Below are 19,387 nucleotides of genomic sequence, written 5' to 3'. Positions count from 1 at the left end.
CCACTCTTACGCTCCCTTCCGCCCTCCACTTTGGCCTCTCTGGCCTAGTATCAATCCACCCCAGCTCTTTGCTTTTGCTATCCCCTTTGCCTCAGATACCCTTCCCCCAGTAGCTGCACTATCTCACCTCTATCATTTCTTTGCTCAGATGTCATCTTTTCAATGAGGCCAACCCCGACCACCCTATTTAAAATTGTAACTCAACTCCCTTAAACTCTGATTCTCCCTTACCCTACTCCATTTCCCCCCATAACAGTTATCTTCTAACGTATTGCATACCTTATTTATTATATATATGCTTATTTTCTCTCTTCCCCTCCTAGAATGTAAACTCCATGAGGGTAGGACATTTTTTGTCACTGGTGTATCTCAAACACCTGGAAAAACTCCTGCCTTATGGTAGGCTCTCAGGAAATACTTGTTGAATAAATGAATAAATACATTTTTAGTATCAATAAAACAGCAGAATATCAATTAATTAGAATACTCAGTTAACCAGCATTCCCCCATTATTCAGCAGTCACACATATACACATATATGTGTACATAAATATTAGATATTTTGGTTTATTTGGTTGCTTATTTGGGTTTTTAAACATTTTTTAAATGCCTAGGAGTCATTTACATTCAGTTTCGCATATCTTCTGCATCTTTGAACCTACACAAGATAAAGTTATCAGAGACAACAGAATACCCGGTCGTAAAAGAAAGATTCGGCTGTGCTCACTGCTTCAGGTGGACAGGAAAGTTTGCTAACCTACTAAGAAAACTTTTAAAATGAAGGAAGAAACAAAGATGTTCTCTGCATAAGGTCTTCACTTACCCAGAAAATTAAATAGCATCAGGCTATTCCCAGAAAGTTTATTTTCCTTTTAATAAATTCCTAAAATCAACATATGTGTATGTTCCAAATAACTGAGTAACTTCTATCTGGTAAACTGTAAAGCCAGAGAGATATATGGATTTATTTCTTAGGAACTTATGAGACAGCAAGAGACACCTTTAATACTTAATTGCAAGGATTAATTAAAATTAACATTCTTGTCACCAGTCAGAGCAAGCAAGGTTTTTTTTTTAAGCAAAAAGAAGAAAAAGAAAAAGATAATCAGGACTTGGAGAAGCCTAATTGTTTCTATTTATCTTTCAATAATAGCTTTAGAAATATTTGTGTCCTCAATTATTTCTAATAAATACGTACTATCTAGTAATAATATCTTAAATCTAACAGTGAATTTGAATTTCATTAATTCCGATTAGTTATTACTCAAACAGGAATTATGCTCATAATCTCCCCTTATGCCATGAGAGGTAAAGAGCTGGCCAAGCAAATGGAGAGTATAAGCCTTATTTTTGCTTTCATGCTCTTTCCTTCTGATCCAGAATATTCTGACAGTGTTAAAATAGAGTAAGACTCATTGATTGAAGCTAATCAATGGCTGGGATGGTCAATATAAAATAGGGAAAATTCCGAATTACAGAATTTTTAAAAGATAACGATTCCATTACTTTCAGACAGCTACAGTACCTGGAAATAGGCTAACTGAGTGTTGCACAGGGTCAAAAAAAGCCAAGAATGATTTGTATTTTCACCAGTAAAAGCCTGTAGACTGGACGAGGAGTAACAAGGAAACACAGCATGATCAGTTTTGTAAACCAGTGTCTTTCCACATATGCACAGGGTGCCGAGCAGCACTGAATTATTTCCAGAACTCCAGCTCTACAGTGAGACCTTGGGTTCGGATCTTGGGTTTGCTATTTATTATCTTTATGACCTCGGGCAAGTTATTTAATCATGTGGAAGATGAGAGTAATGATACCTACCTTGTAGGGTTGTCATGTAAATTAAATAATATATGAAAAGTATTTTCAATAAATTCCTTTTCTATCTTAATATAGAATTATAATGCTGGGCCATTACTGGATTATCAAGGACAAAAGTTAGAGTCGAAAGCTTAGGTGCTGAACACCTGGCTTATTGACTGGGCCAGGTTTCCTTGGGAAAATCACGTAACCTCTGTGTTTTGTTTTTGTGTTTGTTTTTTCACTTTTTGTTGTATTGTTTTTCGTATCTAAAATCGAGGCAAGTAGATGAGGTGCTCTTCAGAGTCTCTTTCAGCTCTAGAATCCCAATAATTCCTCACAAATGTGGTTGCTTGATAAAGATGTTCACAGTTAAGATAAAGAACAAGAGTTAAGCACATAGTTTTTACCCTCAACATGTCTCTCAATATAGATTTACAGTGAAACACAAACAAACCTAGAAATATAAAATAATTTTTTGAAAAATTTTAATTTTCAAACTACATCATAGGAACTTACAAATCCAGATTGAAATGATCGTTATCCTTCAGGGTTATATTCTTAGGGGTCAGGATACTCATTCCAACCCTGTCACTATTGCTCCAAATGCTTTTAGACCTATTTGGATTAGAAATATCTGACCACAGAGGAAATAAGTTGGACAGTCTTTCCTATCCATTTATTCTGGGGTAGAAAAAGTGGGTGAGAAGTAAAGAGTGCTTTAGAGCCACTCGGTGGGTCATGTAAGAGAATTAGTGTCAGTATTTATTTTGGTCAAAAAATGATACGGCCCATTTTAACCACTACTGTATGTTCAACATATGTTTCCAAATGACTCTGGCTTTTGCTAGTTCATTCAGTTTTTGGAAATAGGCATCAGTTTGCCACCATTGCAGATGCATTTTTAAAAATGTGACACAGGGGCTTCCCTGGTGGCGCAGTGGTTGAGAGTCCGCCTGCCGATGCAGGGGACGCGGGTTCGTGCCCCGGTCCGGGAAGATCCCACATGCCACGGAGCGGCTGGGCCCGTGAGCCATGGCCGCTGAGCCTGCGCGTCCAGAGCCTATGCTCCGCAATGGGAGAGGCCACAATAGTGAGAGGCCCGCGTACCATTAAAAAAAAAAAAACGTGACACAGACCCATGACATGTCTCCCAGCCATGTGTACAGAAAAGTACCATGCAATACAGTCAAGCCAAAGCTTGCTTCTTGAACTCCAGTTAGGTTGACAAGTTCCAAATTTACACATTCTGGGGCGTTGATTTAAAGGGTAACTAGGAAGTCAATATTTCAGAAGCAAACATAAGTTGAGCAATAAGTAAGAAAATGCAAGTATAATACCTAGCTATGGGTAAAGTTGTCTTCCATTTTAATCCTGTGTGAGGTACCTGAGACACGTTAGCTCTGTTATCAACAGAATGGGGAAATCTGATGATCTCGAGTGATGTAAGTGAAGTGAATTGGGAAAACATTTGGGGGTAAAAACATACAACCTTCCATTGTATATGTTTCGCCTCTTTATTTTTAAAATTTTCTGTTACTCTTTATCAATATATATTAATATATATCCATATTATAATAGCGTTCATCTGAGAGGAAATGCACTTACCTCGCTATAAGCAGGATGTCTGTGTTGATTATAGATGGAGGCTATGAGTAACAAGCCAGTTTCCAATTTGGAATTTGCTTTGGTGATGTTTTGTTGTTGTTACTAACGTTTCACTAACATTTATGAAGCCAGTACTTTTATGTGTTGTTTTAATTCTTCCAAAGGCACCGAGGTTTAGTGACATAAACAATTTGCCCAAAATTCTGTTCCTAATCGATAGTTGGGTCAGATTTCATTTGAACCTTCTTCATCACAAAGCTCCATGACCGTTGGCATCACAGTGCCCACGCTTTTGAGCTATAGCATACTGTGTTGAGTGTATTAAGAGCTGTAGGAATGGAAGGGAAGAAAATGACTGTAAGGTTTCTTCTGTAGGAAGCAATGATTCTGTAGTTAAATTGCTCCATTTGCCCTATTCACATCCTGCTCCTCTGACTCTACATACTCACAGATAGTGTCATCTCTTCCTTTTTCTTTCCTCTTCCTAAGGCTAAACTAAGCAATTAATATATGTTTTGCCAAGGAAAGAAAATGTTACCCAGTAAAGCAAAGAATTCTGAAAAGGAGAGCCAATCTGAATTAGCAAGAAGACTTAAAGAGATTTGGAAAGAAATTGTTTTAGTGTTTTTCATGTCAAATGGCCAATAAAGGGATGCTTCACAAATAAACTTTTGGAAATTACTATATTAGAATACCAGCCTAAGCTCCTTTAATCTTTGGCATAAGTTTCATGTACACATTTTTTGTTTACATTTCAAACATGCTGAAGATTAGTTCATTCCCAGAAGTCAAATACCTTGAAAATACCTGACTGTAATCACTGGATTGGAAAGGTGTTTTACTAAATGATAATATGACAATATAAAGATGAATCACTGTGAATACAGTTGTTTTAAAACATACATTCTACAGCCCCAAATAAATTTCACTGTTGCATCCACTTTCTGCTGCACCTCTGTGAGTCAGCTCCACCTTTGGTCAGTTACTGGTTAGCTCCTTTGAGTTTGTGGTATAGTGTCCATTGTCATCATATTTTAGAACATCTCTGTTTTAAAGAAAGGCAGGACAAATGGGCCTGCAGTATGGAGAAAGAGACAAGCAGATCTCACAAGAGTTCTGCATCACAGTCAGGCAGAGACCCAAGAGTATCTTGTGTTCTCACAGTCTTGCTTTTTTGTCTCCGAACAGTCTCATCTAGAAGTGGCCTTACTTGTCTGTATTGAGCTTTATTCATCTGTGTTCACTTTTTCTATTAATGACTTTCAGAAAGGTGAATATCCACCTGACAGCTACAGTTAAACAAGGGAGTCAGCCTCAAGGATGATTCGTCATTTCACCTAGTTACATCTCTAGAACCTTGCTTCAAAGGGGAGAACCCAGTTTCCATTGTAACTGGTGTGATTTGCAGTGATTTCATAGCTGTGTCCTCATCTCTTGGTCATTCTCAAAGACGCTTTTAAGCCACAATTGCCAGAGACCCTTCCAGTTAATACTTCTCTAATTCATCATGCTCCTCTTCAACCCCAGAGCTCCCCAAAACTCTAAGCTTTATCAAGCTCTTTAAAATTTCCTTTTCAACCATCAGGTGGCTAGCTTGCCTTTTTTGTTTGGGAGGTCAAAACGGGTCACATTGTGCCCTAGAAGAATTTAAAAAACAAAAACCTATGTAGCAATTACAGGACTTCAATTTCAGTAGAAAAATGACCGTTTCCAGTGCAGCCACTTTTATTTTAATTTGCATTTAATTTCTAGGTCTGTGGTGTCTCTAAATACGTGCGACCTGTGGCCCCGCACAGATTTATTTTTGTAAGAGTTCATCTTGTTTGAGCCTTTAACTGAATACCAAAGGGTAGTTGATCAAAGATAAATTTTAGGTATCTCATGGCTAGTGTAATCTGTCAGATATTTCTGTGAAAGAAAAAAAATCTAATTGCCTTTCAGGTTTTGAATTAAAAGTAAGATTGATTGACCTCTAACTGGTCTCTTCAGTTTTTTTCCCATTATTTCCAGTGTGAAACTAATGTAGAAAAATGAAATTGAAAATGTTGCTCTTTTGCATTGCAGCTGGAGAGTCTGAGCTTTTGAAATATGTTACCAAATAGAAATTGAGATTCTTAACTTACTTTTAGGGAAGCTTGGCATTAAAATTGTCTCAAATATTGATCTCATCTGGAAATTAATTTGGTTAGTCATACAAGTATGACTTTAGAGGGATTTGGGTCAACATTTTGTTCAAATGGGAAATAGAGAAGTTTTTAGTGCTTGTGGTGGGAAGAGTAGGTTTTCTAACTGTTACTCCCAACTCTACCCTTTCCTCCCCCCTCCTCTCCTCTTTTCTCTCCTTTTGTGTATGTGTGCATATGTGTATTTGCATGCATGGTGCGGAGGGGAGAAAGGAGGGCACCTTCCCTGTACTTAGTAAACATTCGTTTCTGAGAAGAGACTACTAGCTAGCAAATGAACTGCATGGAAGTTACTGCTTAATCTGATGCTCTTATACAATTAAAGGATTTGCTGTGCTCTCAACTGTAATCTTTGTACGGCTGAATTGTGTACGGACACTGCAGGAAACAGCTCTGCTCAGCAAAGCACTACTACAAAGGTTCTCCATGTGTTCCTGTACATGGACAATTAAGTTTTAACAACAAAATTAGCAGAACAACTGGATGTTCTGGAAGTTGAGATCTCCTCACTCAGTCTGTTTTTCCTCCCCCCTCCAAAGGAGTTTTCCTGTGGGCTGCCCAGAAGATCTGCCTGTCAGTTTTGTCTTACAGGTGTTCTGAGTTGCCTTACAGACAGCAGCTTCTTCCACATTAATTGTTGAGGCTGTATTACACCTAGTGTTAAAATTCTGTTGAGTAAATCTCAGAATAATTGTTAAAATGCTGCTGAGTAATTCTCAATTCTCTCAAAGAATTAATTGCCTTCTAACATGTGCCTCCAGTTGCAAACACCTATGATTTTAAGAGACTTAGCATAAAATATATCATTTCTCCATGGAGAACCATATTGCCTTTGGTGCTTTGTCATTTTTTTAAAAACATCTTTCAATAGTCTCTGCGGTATTTGTGTTTCCTTTTATTTTTGTATAGTGGAGTAGTGGAGACTTAAAATTTATTCAAATAGAAGTTCTGGCTAAAACTTAAATGCAATTTCAGATCTGAGGATGAATTGACTTAACTTCTGAAACCTGATAAATGCTTTTCATTTGAAATATATTTTGTCATATAACTGTATGAAAAGTAACACACTGAAGCTTCATGACTTCCTGTCTTAGAGAGTTTGAAGTATATAATATAGTAAATTTAAAGAAAAATCTTTTAAAATTTAAAAAACATTGTTCTGAAAATCAAGAATGCAAATGCAAACATTTTGTGCATGGCAGCTTTCTTGAGGAGCCAGTGTTATTTATATATGATGTCTCTTGTGGAAGCCTTTATGTTCCTTAAAATATCTCTTTTAAATAATATTCACATTTCATAGCTGAGATCTCAATGGATTTTCCATGGTGACTTAAAGTTGTACAAAATTATAAAAAGCTTAAAAAGTAGCCAAAAAAAGTATCATACACATTTAAGAATCTTTGCTTGTGCTAAGATCAGTCGTAGCTTATGCTTTATCATTGATTTTGCTGGCGAGAATGGTCCAGTTTCCTGAGCCTCCCTGGGCCAGTGTATTTTGGAATCTGTAAACGTGCACAGTCCAGCTTACGCTAGAAGAATAAAAGAACTGGGACAAGGCTTCATAACGTGCACTGTGGTCTGAGATGTAACCCGTGCACTGAGATGGCTGTGCTGCAGTTTTTCCACCAAAGAAACTATGGCTCAGTGTGGACACAGAGGTCTTTGCCCAGCCATTGTTACCTCTGTTAAAAGGAATTCTTGTTAATCTTACGGCAAATCAGCATCTAGAAGCTGATGTCAGATTTTCAACCATGGCGGTATTCTGTTGTTTAACAGTATTATTTTTCATAATTTAAATGATACCTATTTTTCCCTCAAATAGAAGCTGACCCAAATTGGCAGACTAATTTATTCTTTGCGCTAAAACTCAGTTTCAAAAAGTACACAAAGCCAAAAGAAATTAGCTTCGTTTTTTCTACCTTCATTATATTTTAAAGTATTAGAATTAGCAATAATATAGAAAGTTTCATCTTATGTTTGAAATTTTATTTTGGAAAGTTTTGGATAAGTGTGTTAAAATATCCTGAAAAATAGGATGTCTGAGAGAAACAATAAAAACTACCTCTGTTGTAATGCCACTACTGTTCACTGCTGTAGTAACTGTATAAAGGGCTTGGGGGGAAAAAAAAAAGTAAGACTTCTTATTTTTACACAAGGGAGAATATAAAACTGACTTCCTCTTTGGAGTTTTCCCAGGAAACTACTTTATAAAGACAAATTTAAATCTTTCCGTTTTCTGGCCTTGAAGGTGGTAAATATGATTGTAGCTTTATCCATTTTTATTGTAAATGAAACAGAGTTCAGACCATCCGGCTGTGCGTCATCTGTTGGATGGCTGCCACAGACTAATGCAGGCGTCCCACTGGGAGACCAGAGAAGAACTATACTTTGATTCACCAGATTGTGTTAAATAGTCCAGCTGTTGCGATTTGAAAGATAGTTACCTCAGAAGTGAAATAGAAATGAACTTGACATTTATGCCTCAAACCATTTTTACACTGTTTGGCAATCAGCTTTTCAGAGGTAGCATTTTATAAAATAACTCTCACTGCTTTAAAGTTTCATTCACTGAAATGTTCAAAATGTCCCACCTTTATATTATCAGTAGAATTAAGCTTGAGTGATATGCAGAATTTGCATGAAATAAGCATTTTCCCCCTTCATTTCATGAGCTTTGATTGTATTCAGTTGCGCTCAGAACCATGTCTATTAGGACTCTTTGGGGCATTAGTTAATTTGAATTGCAGCTGAAATGTTAGCTAGAATGTTGTTGAATATAATTGGAATGTGGAAAGTTGATTTTGAAAGGAATTTCATTGAATGCAAACCATGATGTGCTTTTCAAAAATTAGAATGCTGCAATTTCATCCCCTGTAACACAGTCCGATAAGTCACTGAGTCCCTTTATTATAAAGTTCAACTTTGGCAATACCGTTTGCAACTGTTCTGATTCTTCTGGTACCAGTACCAGTTGGAGTCAGGTTTTTCCTTTTACCAGCAAGTGGCCTCATCTGCCCCAGCCCTACCTTCTGGCCCTCTTGCAGTTGAGGGAGAAGTAACTGCTTTCTAAAAGAGCAACCAAGTTGTACTTGGGCATCAGGCTTCACAGAGTGGTATAGATTGATATATTGTCTTCTAGCTTTTATTTTGCTTTTGGGTTTTTCTTTTTGTCTTGAAATAGCACTTAACAAATGATTTTAAATGACCCATGAAACTATCTATTTGATTGGGTTAAAAATCACTAGCAGTATGTTGTGGTAAGAAAAAAAAGTACTGGACAGGAAGTCAAGAGTCCACAATTTTAATCCTGTATCTGCTGTTAACAAATTGTGCGCCCTTGGACAAATCATGTAACTCACTCTTGTTTGGTGTCTTCACCTGACAAATGAAAAGGCTGGACTCGTTCATGTCAGTAATCCCTCTCAGACTGAACATTCCATGATTTTAGTCTTAATGTCACCTACAAAATCTAAGTTTTACTTGGAGATTTTGCAGCATACAGGAGAAGGTCTGCCGTACTTTTTATGAATACTGAATTTTAATTCCTTATTTGTGGTCATTGCTCTTAGGTGAAGAATTAAAGAAGAAAAATTTAACGGAACAATAGTATACGGCAATTCCTATTGGATTGTTGCATTTGAGCAGCTGGGATTTTTACCTTGGGGGAGAAGCTTCAGATTTAACCTTGTAGAACCTGCCACTATGGCTGCCTAGAGCAAGAGCCTGGGTTCTTGGCAACATCACTGATGGAGCTTTCTGGCTCTTCCCATGAGATGGGAATGGAGTTAGAAATGAAGCCTAGGAGGAAGGTCCTTCACTCCAGAAGGAGCCCTGGGCAGCTCCCCATGGGAACCAGGAATGGACTTAATGATGTCAAACCAGGAAGAGCTAGCTTTAAGTCACAAAGGAGAAAAACAAAAACAAAAAAATGAGGGGTAGCTTGAAGGGATGGATTTTATGTTTATAGTTCTGAAAGATGAAGCTGAAAACAGGGATTCAGAAAGAATCAGTAAACATGCCAGAATTAGCCTGTGGCATCATTATCATGTTTTTGGAAGATGCCTTTGGTAAATAGCTGTGTGACGTTGTGGAAAAATCAGGAACAGGAAGATGGGAGCTTCTGATTCTTGTCCTGGCTCTGCCACTGATAAGCTGTATAATTTTAGGTCAGGCTTTCCCTCTCTCCAAACCTCATTTTCCTCATCTGTAAAAGGACCAGTTGGACTAGATGATTGCCATAGTCCCTTTTAGCCTTAAGCCATTGGGATTCCAAGTCAGTGGTCATTATCTTCAAGAAAGTAGTTACTCTGATTCTCAACACATAGAGAAATTTTCCACTGTGCCAAGTTCAGTGATAATAAAGGTGTTCTCAAATTGGAGTGTTCAGGTGACTTAATAATCGATTAATCTATTATTGAGAAGCCTACTTCAGGAAAGAACAATGCTCTGGACTGAGACAATTCCAGGACAGTTTCAGCCTGGCAGTACAAAGTTTCTGATTTTTCAGTTCAGTCAACATCATTTGTTGCTGTTGTGGAGCCCTGAGAGCTTCCTGGAAGTTGTCAGCCTCCAGCTGATGAAGAAAGCATTTTAGGATGTGTTTACCTCCCCTTCGTCTGCAGACACACATGGGCATGAAAACTTCCATGGTAGTTCTACAAAAGTGATGAAGGTCAGTATGGGTTGATGGAAGTTGCTCACTTAGAATGAGATGGATACTTCCTTTGCATGCGTAGAGCAGACTGGCTGGCTTCTATGCAATGAGCCTTAGACCCAGGGTAGTGGAACCACACTGGGGACTTGACCAGCAGACTTTGTGTGGCTTTGACTGTAACAACTTTAGCTAGGCTGGAACTTGGAACTTCATTTCCGAGAATTCCCTTTCCCATTTGTTTCCAGGTTAGGGTTAGGGTTGTCTACAGGAGAAATTTGCACGAGATTTAGAAAGTGGGAGTGACATAATAGTCTTTTTATTTTTTAATGCTCCCGAAAGTCTGCGTAGGGCAGGCTCTGTTACAGTTCATGTGCGTTGTCACCTAGTTGGCATGTGGTACAGCTGGCCCACACTTTCTCCAGCTCCCCCCATCTCCCCCTCCAGCTTCCCCAAATTTTAGGCCAGGTGCACGTGCAATTCCATGTGGAAGGGCTCCAGTTTATCCTGCAGCTTATCTGCATCATCAGGATTGGAGACTGTGAAAGATAGATGCAGCTCTGGTTTGTCCTCAGCTTCTTGGCACTTTTCACCCATCTTCCTTTTCAGCTGCAAGACCTGCTGATTTCAGGCCCAGCATAATACACAGAGGCAACAGACTCACGTAGACTGCCTAACTCTCTCTCTCCATTGCCTGAGGTCTAATGCCTATAATGAATCCCTTATGCCATTCATGGGGGGTTTGCTTCTCTGACCATACCCTAATGGACTCAGCCTTCCAGGTGTTGCCTGGGTCAGAGAAAGTCAAGCCAGATACCACCTGGGTAACTACATCCCATGTTGATTCCCAACGCACAGTAACAGATATCTTAAGAAGTGGATCCTTGGCCAAGGTAGATGGGCAGTGTCATGGTGTTTTCTAATGACAAGGGTGTTGCCAAATCCAGGCAAAAATAAAGGAATCTGTCCTCACTACAGTATAGCTTTCCTCTCAGGTCATCTCTTTGCTTTTGCCATCTCCAAAGAAGACAGTTATGTGCTAGTCACTTATGAATGATGATCAAGTCACACGGTATAACTGGATAGCCCTGTGGAACGGTTTTCAAACATTTGGACAGATCTCATAGTACCAGGTGATAAAACTATGGTCACTGGGTTTGAGTTTTGGTACCTGTGGCTGGATCGTGCGGGCCACTTTGTCTCAATAGTTGATCATTTGTTCTGTTACTTTTGTTGTATAAGAGAGACCTTCAGACCTACTCACACCAAAGCCTTGGTTTCTGCACATTCATTCTGAGCCTTTCACACACAGTAGTTCATTAGTATTTGCTCATTTGTTTACTCCACAAATGGATCTGTGCTGAGTGCTGGCATAGATCTGTGAACAAAGCTGAACAGTCCACCTCATGGATGTTTACATTTTACTTGAAGAGAGAGACATTAAACAACTGGTTGCCAGTATTTAATCATACCTGTGGTAAATCCAACAAGGAAGAAGTATTAGGTGGTAAGAGAGTGTCTAACCAGCAGATCTGAGCTAGGGGTCAGGGAATAGTAGAAATCAAGTCCTGGTAAGGGGCCGGTAGAGCAATGGGCAGACCCTGGCCAACAGTTCACCAGTACACATCCTGACATCCAGAGGTGGATGTGGGACAGGGGCGTGCTGGGTCATGGTTAGTATCCCAGCATTTGCCAAGAAGACCAGGTAAGTCTGAATAGCCTCTGCCCTGCCTCCTACACACCCTTCAACCTCCAGGCATCAGGTCAGCAGTCCAGTACCTTCAGATGATGGCTTCTGACCTGACTTCTGAGAGGACTAGGTGCCCACAGCCTAATTTCCTGACACGTGAGGAGAGGAGAGTGTTTCAGGACATCTCTGTTTCCACAGGGAAATTGTTGCCCATTTAGCTTGAGGAGCAGTAGCTTCTTAGAAGAGAAGAGAGGGAACCTCAGTGGAAAAAGAAACTACATTTGAAATTCAATAAGAAATTTCTCAAACATGATTCTCCTTTTTTAGAAAAAGTGTACGGTAACTTAGCATTTCAGCTTCTTCTCTGGATTCTCCCATCTGCCTTTGCTCCTTCCCTCATCCCTCCACAGGTCTGACCAGAGTTGTTCTTGCCAGTAATGGCAGCAGCTGCCCATCAGGGATGGGAGTGGTTTATTTCCCTCCTTGTTGCAGTCTCAGAACGAATCTGCAATCACATGTACCCGGGCACACAAGGGAGGGGTTAACTGGCTCCTTCCAGTTAAGTGAGGGTGGGACAGGAGTCTGGGGGCGGCAGGCAGTGGGGAGGTGTGCACAGAGTATCCGTGAGCTTTGTGCTTCTGTGAGAAGAGCATGCAATTAAGCAGGTAGGTGCATTTGGCTTTTTAACATTTATGCAGTTAATTGCTCTTTTTCGTCTTCTGGCCTTGTGCTCCTAATATGTAATCTAATAGCTTTTTGTTTTGTAATGGCTGGCACCTCAGGACCACTTTCTGCATGTTGATTAGACTTAGAACGTTTTGGGCTTTTTGCTCATCTGAATCCAGGAATCTGAAAGATAAATGTTTTCTCTCTTTGCTTTTAATTTTTTTGTTTAACTGTTCATCCCCTAGGCCTCCCAGTAACACTGGACGCAGGAGACAATACATTGGCAGTGAAAAACAAGCTGAACCAGTTGTAGTTTTAGATCCTGTTTCCACACATGAACCCCAAACCAAAGACCAGGTTGCTGAAAAAGATCCAACTCAACACAAGGATGATGAAGGTGAAATTAAACCAGAATACAAAGAAGACAGTGTTGAAAAAATAAGAGATACAGACAGCTCCAACTGCTGATCCATAAACCAGAAGGCGGATATGTTCAGAAGTCCTTTTTAACAAGCACATGATTTAGTTTTGGTGTATTGGCAAGGGCTATAGACACTCTGTTCTTGTCACTGTATTCAGAGTATAGGTTCTTTTTTGATGTCACTTTTGTAAGTTCACTTATAAGTAAGCTATTTAGCAAAGTACACATTCTTTGTAGTTTTTTTAATCTTTATAGGGATAAGATTTTTTTCTAGTTACTGTATTAAGTGTGACTTCTTTTAGAAGTTTACAAAAAGTTCATGTTATCTTTTTAGGTAATGTGCATACCACTAATCAAATGTAATGATGAATGTTTGCAGCACTTGTGTATAATTGGATAAACAGAAGTGACTAGCTTAAGGTGATTTTAAAAGCCCCCAAAGAAGCTTCTGTTTTGGGTCTGATCCTTTTTTGATGGAGAAACTTCAGTAGCATGGAAATTGTTAGGCACTGTGGCATACAAATTACTTTCTAGGATATACTGAGATACGCTTAAAATTCAGGAGCTGATGTCAAACTAGTAGTCCCATACCCAGTGTTAATTACACACATTATTAACTGTGGGATGAAAAACACATACTATTTATTGATTGTGTCCAAAGCCTCCCAAGGACTTTGGAGGGAAGGCTGTAGTGGCCAGAAGGCAGAATTGAGGTGAAAGTCCAAACCCTGAATTTAATAGAGTATTATCTTGGTAAACCGTGTGCTCTGTGCTGTGAGTTAGTTGTGTTTTCTCATGGACTCATGGGCACAAGGACCATATTTTATCACAGTTCTTATGTACAGTGAAGATGGGTGACAGGCATACAATTGTTTTGCTTCACTGCTGTTCTACATTACACAGGTTTGTTGTTCTTTTTAAAGAAATTAGGTGGTAGTCTCTAAAAATACAATGTTTCAGTCTACCACAGTGAATAAATAGAAATTAATCAGGGATTAAAAAAAAACAACTTATGCAGCTTTTCAAAATTGATTGTTTCAAAACTGGTGTTTGTTTGAAATAAGTGGTAATGTACTTGAGTGCATTTTTTATGACAGTGATTCAGTAATGGTAATTTTACTATTAAAGAAAGTGAACGGTTTAGTTTTGTTAGCATAGCTCAGCATGAAGCTGCCGGGTGTTTCTCACCTACGGGCAGAAGAAAATGATAGTAATAATTGCAGTGGTTGTATTTTATTTTTGCACGTATGTAAACATAGGCTTGAAACGGTGAGTAGGCAGGTAAATGTACTTCCTAAATTGGGAGATACTTATCCTTCTGTAGGTTCGTTAGGCTTGATTGTTTCCATGTTTTTCCAGTGATGATTTTACAGTTACTTATCATTTTACTCATAGGGAATTAAAATGTAATGTTTTTCGACTGTGATTTCCCCTAATTGAATAATACTGCTATATGATATACTAACTACAAACTGCATTAATTCACTTAAACAAGTTCTGTTATGCTGTGATTTGAACTCTCCTCACCACACTTATTAAAAAGCACCAACAGTTTCCTATTAAAAGTCAGTTGTGGTTATTAACATTTTTGGTTTAGTTCCCCAAACTTGACATTCTTTAATATGAAAATTGTGTAAGACTTGATAACTTCAGTAATTTTTAATAATCCACAAAATGGTTTATTTTGAGGAATTCTGTTCTTTGTTTCTTCCTGCTTTCTGCATTCCTGTGTCTGTTATCAGTCTGCTGGCATGTGTCTTACACATATTTAGGAATATAAAAATATGTACACTTGTCATTCCATATTTAATCACACACCCTTTCCAGGGTAAGGAGTTAACCATTTGTGAAATGTGTTAGCTGGACCAGGCAACATTTAGTCCCTGGTACAATATTTTGAAAGTGTTCTTGCCTTTTCGGAGCTGCTTGTTTCTTCACCAACGTCACAAAGCATTTAAAATTAATTTGCTAAAATTAATTCTAGCATCCTTTTGTATCTGAGAGAGTCTCACATAAACTCCTCACCTACACTGGTTTCAGCAGTTGATCAGTCCTGTGGCAATTCTGATTGGAGGGAATTAACAGGGCTGTGACCACCCAGCCTTGAGTGGCCTGAGTAAAAACAGGTGCGTGTTTTGGCTCTGGCTATTCGCCAGTCATTCCTCCTTCCTTACCTGTTTTGTTACCAGTAAATGTTTGTTAGAAATGGAGTAGTACAGGTAGAGATTACTGTTAATCTTTCAGACCATTTTTAGGTTGTATGTTAGGTATAGTGTATAGTCTGTATCACAGAATCTTAAAAACAAAGTTCGGATGATTTTTTAAACGCACACTATACATGTTTAATCACTTTCATCGTGGAACAGCTTCCGCTTATATGGCAATAAGTTGTAGAGAATGGATAACCGTCTCTTATCATCGCTGACCTTAGGAAGATCATCAAGCAGCCCTTACTTAAGGATTGGATTTGGTTTGAAGTTTCTTGGGAGCACTAACATTTCCCAGTCCCACTGCCATTTTTTTTGTTTTGTTTTTTGTTTTGTTTTGTTTTTTTGCGGTACGCGGGCCTCTCAATGTTGTGGCCTCTCCCATTGCGGAGCACAGGCTCTGGACGCGCAGGCTCAGCGGCCATGGCTCATGGGCTCAGCCGCTCCGCGGCATGTGGGATCCTCCCAGACTGGGGCACGAACCCGTGTCCCCTGCATCGGCAGGCGGACTCTCAACCACACTGCGCCACCAGGGAAGCCCCCCCGACTGCCATTTTTTAATATAGAGTATGATGAGTTTCTTTCATCTCTTTACATGTGATTCCATATATCTATATGTTTTATATCTATTATATATCCTTTAACATATATGTAGAGAGAGAGAAAATATATAAATAGAAACAGTGCTTATCACTTTCAAAAACTTGAAATGCTACACATCCATTGGTGACCCCAATCCTCAAGTAAGGAAAAGGTGAGTAGGCTGTGCTCAGCGCTGAAATTAAAGTGTTGACTTGGTTGAGCTAATAAATCACCTCTTTTAATTTAATATAGTTATTCAGTTATTAACTTGGTTGTACCTTTTGTCTCTAGTTTCATTCATTTAATTATACTTTTTGTCACATTTCCAGGGCATACTCTCATACGATCTCCCATCTGTGTATGTGTGTGTGTGCATATATATGTGCAGAGGCTATATGAACACTCATCCGTTGTTTATTGCTAAACATCGGGAAAGGCAGTAGCAACAACAAACTGTGACACAGTTCTCCCACCTTAGAGTGATACCAACCAGTTCTCCTGCCCTGTGCTCTGAGAGAATCTGCCACTGAGCCTATTTTAAATCACTGCTTTTATTTTATTTTTATTTTTTTTAATTTATTTATTTTTTTGCGGTACGCGGGCCTCTCACTGTTGTGGCCTCTCCCGTTGCGGAGCACAGGCTCCGGATGTGCAAGCTCAGCAGCCATGGCTCACAGGCCTAGCCGCTCCGTGGCATGTGGGATCTTCCCAGACCGGGGCACGAACCCATGTTCCCTGCATCGGCAGGCGGACTCTCAACCACTGCGCCACCAGGGAAGCCCTGTTGCATCATTTTTAATCACCTACTAGATGCTGTAGTAAAAATGATTGGGCATTTAATTGCTTTAAGAATGTTCATTCATTGATGTTTACTCACTTATGCTCATTCTTGTTCCAAAAAGGATCTGAGGAGACCCCCAAAGATATAAATGATAGATGAACAACTAAAATTTAGAAAGAGATAGGAATCAGAGAAAAGGGAATTAAGGGTAGGAAAGTGAGAGGAAGCTGTTTGGCTCTTAAAAAATCCGTGAAACAGAAGATGTACACCTTCCTGGCAGAGAGAGCTCCTAGTGTGAAAGATTTTTTTCAGAGATGTTCTGACTTGTAAAGTATGAGGTATTTGAACTGAGTGTGGAGTTGGTGGCAAAAATATTGTACTCTTTTACTAGGTCATGACCCCCCAAAATGGACAGGAGAGCTCGTATACAAACAAGATCCCCATAGAAATGTGATGGCCAGAAGACAAGGTTCACAGGTACAATTCCGGGCAAAATACTATCTCTGTATTTCACCAAACAGTGAAATTAAAAGAAGAAAAAGCACACGAGTTAGTGACGTTTTAGAGCAAAACCAAAATGAAGACATACTTGAGATCTCCCAGTCTAATAATACCAGTGGTGTGGCTGTCAGCTGGGGTGTGTGCAGCCCGTCTGGAAGACACTCATGTTTTGGCTGATTCCTCCACAACTTCTGTGGCGAAGATGGGCTCCAGGGGCTCAGGAAGCTCACCAGCCATGGCAGCCTTTTCGGCTTCCTCATTCAAGTAGGAAAATGTGTGTTCTTCATTGAAACCTATTAAAAACAACAATAAATTTTACTGTCTAATCCAGTGGTGCCAATTTTGACGTTCTTTGTTACATGATTTAAAGGAGATCATCTTTAGAACTGTCCAGAGGCGTCACATCACCATTAGGAAGGATTCTAGAACCACCTTAAAGTGGGCGTGTCGTTGTTTATATGTTAACTGCAGTACACTTGTTGAGTATGCAGTGTACCCTTAGACAACATTCTGGAACATTTGGTTTATAGCAGACTTCGGGCAGAGGCTGAGCAGCAGAGGATAAGAGGAGGATGAACTAGAGGAAAGGCTGGTACTCTGCGTGAGACAGACCATTGCCAACTAACTATTCCAAGGTAAACCACTGAGGACTTAAGACTATTCCAGTCAGGGTCCACGTGTTTCCGGGCAGGGACAGTGTTTTAATGACTGAGCTTTTGACAAGATTTCCTACTCAATCTCTCGGTGCAGCAATTTGGTTTTCCAGTGTTTTGGTCCCCTTCATATCTATTGGCCACTGCCAATGTCAGCGAAATCCTCATTAATCTGTTAATCCATTCCGGAATGCTCAGGGGCTGGCACTGTCACCAGGGAGGGGCTGGGCCTCCAGTCACTAGAGTCCTTTTTGATGCCCTGAAGCAGCTGTTTCCCTTGTGGTGAAGTCTGGCTGGAAATGTGATTAGGTCACTGAAGGAACCCAAAGCTTCCACAAGTCAGGATGACAAAAAAATAATCAGACTGATACGTAGGAACAGTATAATTTTACCTATTTGAAAAAACAAGCCTTCATGTTACACACTAAACAATACAAAGTAACTTTTGACTGTTACACACTAAACAATACAAAGTAACTTTTGACTGCCCTCGCATGACTTAGAAATAGTCTCCCAATTATATCTTTGTTTTCTAGAAAACAAGGTCATTACCTATGTTAAACGTGACAAATTAATAATTACTATTTCTCTTGGTCGCTTTAAAAAAATGCCTATTAGTCACAAAATAGGACTTCCTTGCTTTCATATTCAATAATTGGTATGTTCCACAATATATTCTATAATCTCATTTAATAGTTTCATTTATGGTATACAAGTATGTCAGCACTGCTTAATTAACATACTTTTTTTTGCAGTATATCAATTCTATTTTAAAATACAAAATAGTTTTAGAATTTCAAAGACAACCATTGGTCTCTTTAAATGTCTGCATGCTTTGTTTTGGCTATCACAGTCAGTGATAGATAGAGTAAAAATGTATATTTGGGGTGTTGCTCTCCAGTTAGCCAGTACATAAGGTGCTTCTACCCATGCAGATTTACAAAGTTTGATGTCGTAAATGATTGGTTCATCTCTCTTGAGACCATAGCCTTTCCAAGGTACATTAAATTAACATGCTATCTACTTGAGTAAAACGAGTTGTTGCCAAGAACCACCAGGAAAACATCCACCTTTAACTTTCCTGGGCTGTGCAGAAAAACCTTAAGTGTAATTTGGACCATAACAAAAGGTAGGCTTGGAAATTCCAATCAATTAAGTCTATTGAAAAGCATCACACAGCCTATTCATCAAGATTAGGGCTAGAGTTTTAAACATTCAGGTAAATAGATAATCCATTAAGAAAACAATACACGTGGCAAATGCCATCCTAGTTTTGTCAGCACTTAGTTATAGTCTTTGGATTTCCCTGCCCTCCTGCCGAGAGACTTCTATTCCCCCATCTCCCAATCTTTGTTCTCTTATTCATGGCTAAGTGAAACTAAGCAAGAAAGCAGCACATACCCAGTGTTCCATTCTGGACAAGTTCTTCCTCTATAGTAAAGAGGCGATTGTACTTAGTCACCCGTTCGCCACGAGAAAGACCTCCCAACTTGATAAACCGGACACCAAGTCCAACGGCCTAAAGAGGGGAGGGAACAGCTTATTTTAAATGAAGTCATATTTTGCTAAACTACAAACAGTTCTTTAGGGAGAAAGGACATTGTCCCTGTGTGCTGTTTTGTTTTTACTCTCATTAAGTTAATT

General features: G+C 39.2%; 2 protein-coding genes across 9 annotated transcripts in view; one reads left to right on the top strand and one right to left on the bottom strand.

The window, feature by feature from the left end:
* SHTN1 (shootin 1) overlaps positions 1–17,090 on the top strand; it is a 106,398-nt gene extending 89,308 nt beyond the window's left edge. For 3 of the 6 annotated variants that reach the window (XM_082641596.1, XM_082641595.1, XM_082641599.1), the window contains one exon: positions 12,844–14,786. In XM_082641596.1, coding sequence (XP_082497722.1) covers positions 12,844–13,066 — 223 coding nt within the window. In that variant the 3' untranslated portion in view covers positions 13,067–14,786. Of the gene's footprint in view, positions 1–12,843; positions 14,787–16,980 lie in introns of those variants that run through there. The other 3 variants (XM_082641600.1, XM_082641598.1, XM_082641601.1) reach the window with 3 other exon arrangements.
* A 162-nt stretch (positions 17,091–17,252) lies between these two features.
* ENO4 (enolase 4) overlaps positions 17,253–19,387 on the bottom strand; it is a gene marked incomplete at its 3' end in the record, with an annotated part of 29,156 nt that continues 27,021 nt past the window's right edge. For all 3 annotated transcript variants that reach the window (XM_082641669.1, XM_082641670.1, XM_082641671.1), the window contains 2 exons: positions 19,145–19,262; positions 17,253–17,383 (listed from right to left, as the gene is read on the bottom strand). In XM_082641669.1, coding sequence (XP_082497795.1) covers positions 17,253–17,383; positions 19,145–19,262 — 249 coding nt within the window. The remainder of the gene's footprint in view (positions 17,384–19,144; positions 19,263–19,387) is intronic.

Source organism: Mesoplodon mirus (assembly GCF_964341445.2).
Source record: "Mesoplodon mirus genome assembly, chromosome: 2".
NCBI classification, from domain to species: Eukaryota; Metazoa; Chordata; class Mammalia; order Artiodactyla; family Ziphiidae; genus Mesoplodon; species Mesoplodon mirus.
Note: the sequence above shows the minus strand (reverse complement) of the source record. Positions and strands in the feature narration are given on the sequence as shown.